A 6,142-nucleotide genomic window follows, 5' to 3' on the forward strand; every position below is an offset into this window, starting at 1 on the left:
CTTGGACTGAAGGTATATTTAAACAAATGCAACTAAGCAAGAATAGGATAATTAGATAAATACGGTAATATTTGATGTCGTGTAGAAAATGATAGGGTGGCTATAAGGATCAGCCTACTTAGTGTAAAACTTCTTGGCTAATAAAATATTCCCGAGCGGCCAATCATAGAATAGGTGGGAATAAAGTCGTATAAAATGGGAGACAACCGATAGGAAACAAAACATTTTTTAAAGAAAAAATTCCTAACCTGTGCGTAGATTTATTTCACGAAAAAGTTTTAAGGGGCATAAGTATCTTTATTGTTGCATTATATAATTATTGCGAACTAATATTTTGTATTTTTAAATTTATGTATAAGGCTCATAAGATAGAGGTTTGAAAATTGTAATGCACTGCATCGAACTGGACATAAGTTTTCAAATTTGATTTTTAATAATAAATATTAAAAAACACAATTATTTCTCTAACGATTATCTTGTTATTAAAACTATGTCTAAACGACTGAATATGGATTTTTTTTTTCACCGGTTTCAAGAATATTATATATATAAGTGCATACGATTGGTTTTGGGACAGTTAGAAAGCCAATAACTTCTAAAGGGTTCACGACAATGATTCGTTATAACTTAAGAAACAAAGAAACTATAAACAATGGATTAAAAAAAAGAGAAAAAAATTAATCGATAGCAAAAACTGTTTTATTGTGCGGTGTACGTAAACAATGAACCTTGAACATCGCAAATGTCAATAGCCTAGATTCGTGGACTTTAACTGTAACACGAGGTGTTTTCGACACACGTATCTGACAGTATCTAACAACAAGCTTTGATATTTTTATTATTAGGCCTATCTATCAAATATGTTGTACAAGATATAGATTTCTATGACACGTATATACGTTGTGTATTACAACAGCCTACGTGAATGGATACATATTAACTAATAAGGTGCACGCAGATTACGAAATTAAACAATACCTTTGATATATATTAGAGAAAATTAATAGTGATAAAGTTAAGTAAACAAAATCAAAAGGAAGGACTTCGTTAAAAACAGCAGCTTCAAACCTGTTACTAATTATATTAGTCAATATAATAAACAAAAAACGCTATACTAATTAAAAAGATCCCAGGGTATAAGATATATCCCATATTATAACCTGCACCCTGGAATCTTTATATTATTATTTTTAATCATTTTTTCAGCTTGTTTCTAGGTTATAAAAAAACTAGTATATTTATATATGTATATGAAATTTTATCGTAGAAGGCATCTTCATAAAGTGGTTCACATATTCTACTGAAAACTTATGACAGGAAGTTAAAACTATTAATTAATTGACACGTAATTTTCACTTATTATTTGTGTTTGCAACATCATAGTAACTGGAATAATGGTTGCCAATATCGGTTGAATAAATAACCTATTTCATGAAATTTACATCGCGGTTGTTCGTTTTTTATTACGTTATGAGATAAACGACGTGAAGAGGAGCAGCAGTGTGATTCACGTTGCAATCTGGCGGTATTTACTGAACACTGATTGTGGACAAGTGCTTTAGGAATACAAAATAATGATGTATGTTTATATGCCTAGAATGTTTTGAATTTCGCGCAAAGCTACACGAGGGCTATCTGCACTAGACGTCCCTAATTTTTCAATATAAGACTAGATGGAAGGCAGCTAATCATCATCACCCACCGCCAAGTTTTGGGCTACTCTTTTACCAACGAATAATGGGATTGACCGTCACATTATAATGCCCCCACGGCTGAAAGGGCGAGCATGTTTGGTTCGACCGGATTTCGAACCCGCGACCCTCAAATTACGAGTCGAACGCCTTAACCCACTGGCCATGCCGGGCCACTAACGATGGTCAGTTTGTTAAAATGGACAAGCCTTATACATGAAGTTTATCTTCAACTGCCATAAAGCAATATGGGTCGATAGGAACTACTCTTTATATTCCGTGAACTAGACTGGTCATTGGCTTTAACAACAATAATAAAACATTTATTATCAAATTTTGACAAACATATTTCAACAGTTGAGCTATGTTTTAAAAGTTTGTATATGACTTTTTCTTTTCATTGACGCAGCTCGATTTTATGAAGTGATTGTATATCTATATAACTAAAAGATTAACGTGTTGTGCGTGCGTGGAAAGTGTCTTAAGTTACATTAAATTACGCAAAATTCAAATTTTGATAGGAAATTATTTGTTTGTTTTTGAATTTCGCGCAAAGCTACGCGAGGGCCATCTGAGCTAACTGTCCCTAATTTAGCAGTGTAAGGCTAAAGGGAAGGCAGCTAGTCATCACCACCCACCGCCAACTCTTGGGCTACTCTTTTACCAACGAATAGTGGGATTGACCGTCACATTATAACGCCCCTAGGCCGAAAAGGCGAGCATGTTCGATAATGAGGATTCCAACCCAAGACCCTCAGATTACAAGTCAAGCGCTCTAACCAATTGGCCATGCCGGGCATAGCAAATTAAGGGCGACGTCTCCACATGTACAAAGCGAAAGGAATTCGGCGGATGGATTTGTTATCCTTCAAAGATCCATCCCAGACGACAGTATTAATGTTTTGTGGGTGAATATCTTGGTGTGTTTACAGACACTTAGAGTAGCGGCACTATTGCCCTATTGAGTAGGGACGTGGAAGCAGTATCATTAACTATTAACACTTGTCCCTGATACACAGGTTTTGAAAGCGTTGCTAGATCAATTGTCTTTTACAATAGTAGTGTCAATCGGATTGTTATTTTTTTAGCCAATTCGTGTCAAAGTGTCTTTTGTATTAAATGTACTTGTTGGGTGTAAGTTATGGTGGAATGGATTTAACAGAGTAACTTTTAACCTCGCAGACATCGAAACACCCCGCACGGCCATCAGAGTCGTTTAGAAATCTACGTACGTAGCCTCATATGTGAATAGTCCAGGCAGCTTACTTAACAGTATAGTGGCAGAAGTGGTCTTGACTGGTTTTACATTTTATAAACTATATGCGTTTAAATATAAAATAGCACGATCAATATATATACATATACATATATATATTTATTTATATTCTTACGCGAAGAACAAGTTTTCACCAAAAGTCATGATATTCAATTTGCAGTTTAAAATTATATTTTTGGTATATCTTACGTTATGTTCAGACTGTTCTAACGAATAATTATTAGAAAGTATAATAATTTGATAAAATTACAATCGTGATTATAAAACTATCATTATTTTCATAGAGTTTTCTGTCAGTTCTGTAACATATAGAATAGTTTCACAAGAACAGCTCTATATCTTCTGTAAATATGTTGAATAAATTTGTATGGACTGCTGTTACCATTTTGTGTAACTAACATGTTGAATAATTTCATATGGACTGTTCTCTACTCTCTACGAGATATGTTAGATAGTTTCGTATGAAGTGATGCTTGGCTTCTGTGTAATATGTTGAATATTTTCATCTGGTCGTTCCACACAAGCAGCTGGAAATACAATAATTTCTAGCCCGAAATGTTTAAGAAACACGAAGAAAAGTACCTTTATTGGGTTATAAATATACTATCGCAATATATATATATATATATATATGTATTATTAGTAAAGAAACACTTTAATTCAGCAGATTAAATCTATAAAATCTGGTTATAAATACACCATCGCAATATATATATATACATATAATGTGTTAGTAAAGAAACACTTTAACTTGACAGCGATTCAATTTATAAAATCTACGTATTTTGTTTATTTTTTAGATAATAATCTGAAGAATTTCTGATGTATCTACATATCTGTATTAAGTGGAATACATACTCGTATTATTCTGAAAATTTAACAAGAAATATGAATGAAAATCTCAGTGAACTGCTGCCCCTTTTGAAATACAGGTGGCTGTTATCATGACCATATTTGTACTAGTACTTAGTCGTGATGCAAATATTTTTTTTTTTTTGTAGCGCTGAATTGGCAACCTCTGCTGTTCTATGACAATCATTAGAAAATGTCATTTTTTGTGATATTTGGTTAGGTCATTTTAGGTTAGACCCGTGTAATGATTTTATCTTCTACTGTTTCTTTTATATATATATATATATATTTAACGTTTATCAATAAAGTGGCTTCACTGTCAGGAAATTACTGGCCACTAAACTAGCAAACACGTCATCAGTTCAACCTTTCCTTTATTTTTTCATGGCCTGGCATGGCCAAGCGCGTAAGGCGTGCGACTCATAATTCGCGGGTTCGCGCCCGCGTCGCCCTAAATATGCTCGCCCTCCCAGCCGTGGGGGCGTATAATGTTACGATCAATCCCACTATTCGTTGGTAAAAGAGTAGCCCAAGAGTTGGCGGTGGGTGGTGATGACTAGGTGCCTTCCCTCGGTGGGTGGTGATGACTAGCTGCCTTCCCTCTAGTCTTACACTGCTAAATTAGGGACGGCTAGCACAGATAGCCCTCGAGTAGCTTTGTGCGAAATTCCAAAAAACAAACCCTTTATTTTTCTATTAGTTTAAGCCTATCTCTTAGTTGTCTGGAGACAGACAACACGTGAAGGTAGATGATCAGCCACTGTTAGCAAGACATCTGCCAAGAAATAAGTATTTCTACACGAGTGCTAATTTTGTTCTTTGTTTTTTTATTCTCGGGTGGAACCTCACCAACGTAAACGACAGAATGAGTAACGTCCTAACCAGACAAAATGACTAATGTAGTTTTAACAGCAAGCTTTTTTTTAAAAAAAATATATATTTTATATATTACAATATTGTATTGAACTTATTTGTTTTGGTATAAACCCAATTATCAAACAAAACAATATTAAACGATGCACAACTTTATCGTTACTTAGATCAACTCCTAACTTCTTCTATATTAAATATTGACGATTGTGTGTAAGCCATTAACAATAAAGCCAAACGTAGCTGTGAATAAGTTTTGACAGTTTCACCCTTGTATTATCAAAACTCTTACCCTTTCATGAAGACTTCGGAGATCGTTAGTTATAATCTGAGGCCGGGGCTCTCCAACTCCGGATGTGCTGGTAACATCAGAGTCGTCGTCGGCCTCGTGGCCGTCAGAGTCGTAATCATCTTTCGCCAGCTCAGCATCGATCTCGTTTTCCATCTGGACCAAAAGCGGAGCGGGCATACCGAGTTTCGAACCTCGTCGTGCCACCTCCAGTAGACACAGGACGAAGCTTTTCTCGTTCTTCCTTAGCACCAAGTCGTCTGTCTCGAACAGCAAGCACTCCATGATCGAGAGACTTCTACACCACGTTATAAAGTTGGAGATATTGTCCCGAGCATGAAATGTGCCAGGCTGGACATCAGTACGATACACCACGTCACGCTCGGGGATGACCACATTGAGGCCATTTCGGCCGGAGTGTCGCCAATCCCGGGCCGTGCTAACAACTTGGTTTGCGTGTCGACATAGAACGACCCCTGTTTCGAGACTTTCTATAAAATTTTCGGCAGTTATTTTCAGATTATAGAGCGTATTCAACCAGTCAGCCAAATCTTCTTTCATAGCGTATAAATATTCTTCGCTTGACTTGAAAGGCCGAAGAGGTCGGGGTTCTAAGTGCACAACCTGAAAATCTCCTTGTCCTTCACCCTCGTGACCATTTACCCTTGTGTTCGCCATGATCTTCTAGTTCTCTACACACTATCAAAAAAAAAAAAAAAAAATTAGTGTAATTCCCGCATACGGAACATTCGGTCTACGTGGAAATTCTTCGATAACAAACAAAAGTACCTCGTCTTATGATTAAGAAATTCCGCCAGGTTTAAAAAACCCTAATCGTTTCGTTATTTAGAAATATCAGGAGGATTATAGGTTTATGTTGCAACCCTGTTGCACACATGCTGGTTTCACGTTTTGGTTCACATCGCTCATGACGATCTGGTCGAACTCCGCCCTACTTTCTGCGTTTCAGAAAACATAACATTCGCTTATAATTCAGTCCGTTATATACTTCACAGCTGTTTGCAGCTGCGAAACTTCCACGTGATCATTACACGAGCGCCATCTCTTAGCTGTTGCTGAAACAAAACCACAGATAAAAAGTGTCACTTCAAATGTATAACTAAACTGATTGCATCTTTATATATCAGTAGCTAAAGTAACAAA

At 36.1% G+C, this 6,142-nt stretch overlaps 1 protein-coding gene across 4 annotated transcripts in view; it reads right to left on the reverse strand.

Annotated features, from left to right (window-relative positions):
* The window catches only part of LOC143253691 (uncharacterized), an 87,222-nt gene extending 81,281 nt beyond the window's left edge, over positions 1-5,941 (reverse strand). For 3 of the 4 annotated variants that reach the window (XR_013029777.1, XM_076507953.1, XM_076507951.1), the window contains exons 1-2: positions 5,768-5,941; positions 4,982-5,677 (exon numbers count right to left, since the gene is read on the reverse strand). Coding sequence is in view for 3 of the 4 variants with exons in the window: in XM_076507953.1 (XP_076364068.1) it covers positions 4,982-5,656 (675 nt within the window). In the remaining variant the exon portion in view is untranslated. Of the gene's footprint in view, positions 1-4,981 lie in introns of all 4 variants that reach the window. The other variant, XM_076507952.1, reaches the window with a different exon arrangement.
* Between the last annotated feature and the right edge of the window lie 201 nt (positions 5,942-6,142).

Source organism: Tachypleus tridentatus, chromosome 6 (assembly GCF_004210375.1).
Source record: "Tachypleus tridentatus isolate NWPU-2018 chromosome 6, ASM421037v1, whole genome shotgun sequence".
NCBI classification, from domain to species: Eukaryota; Metazoa; Arthropoda; class Merostomata; order Xiphosura; family Limulidae; genus Tachypleus; species Tachypleus tridentatus.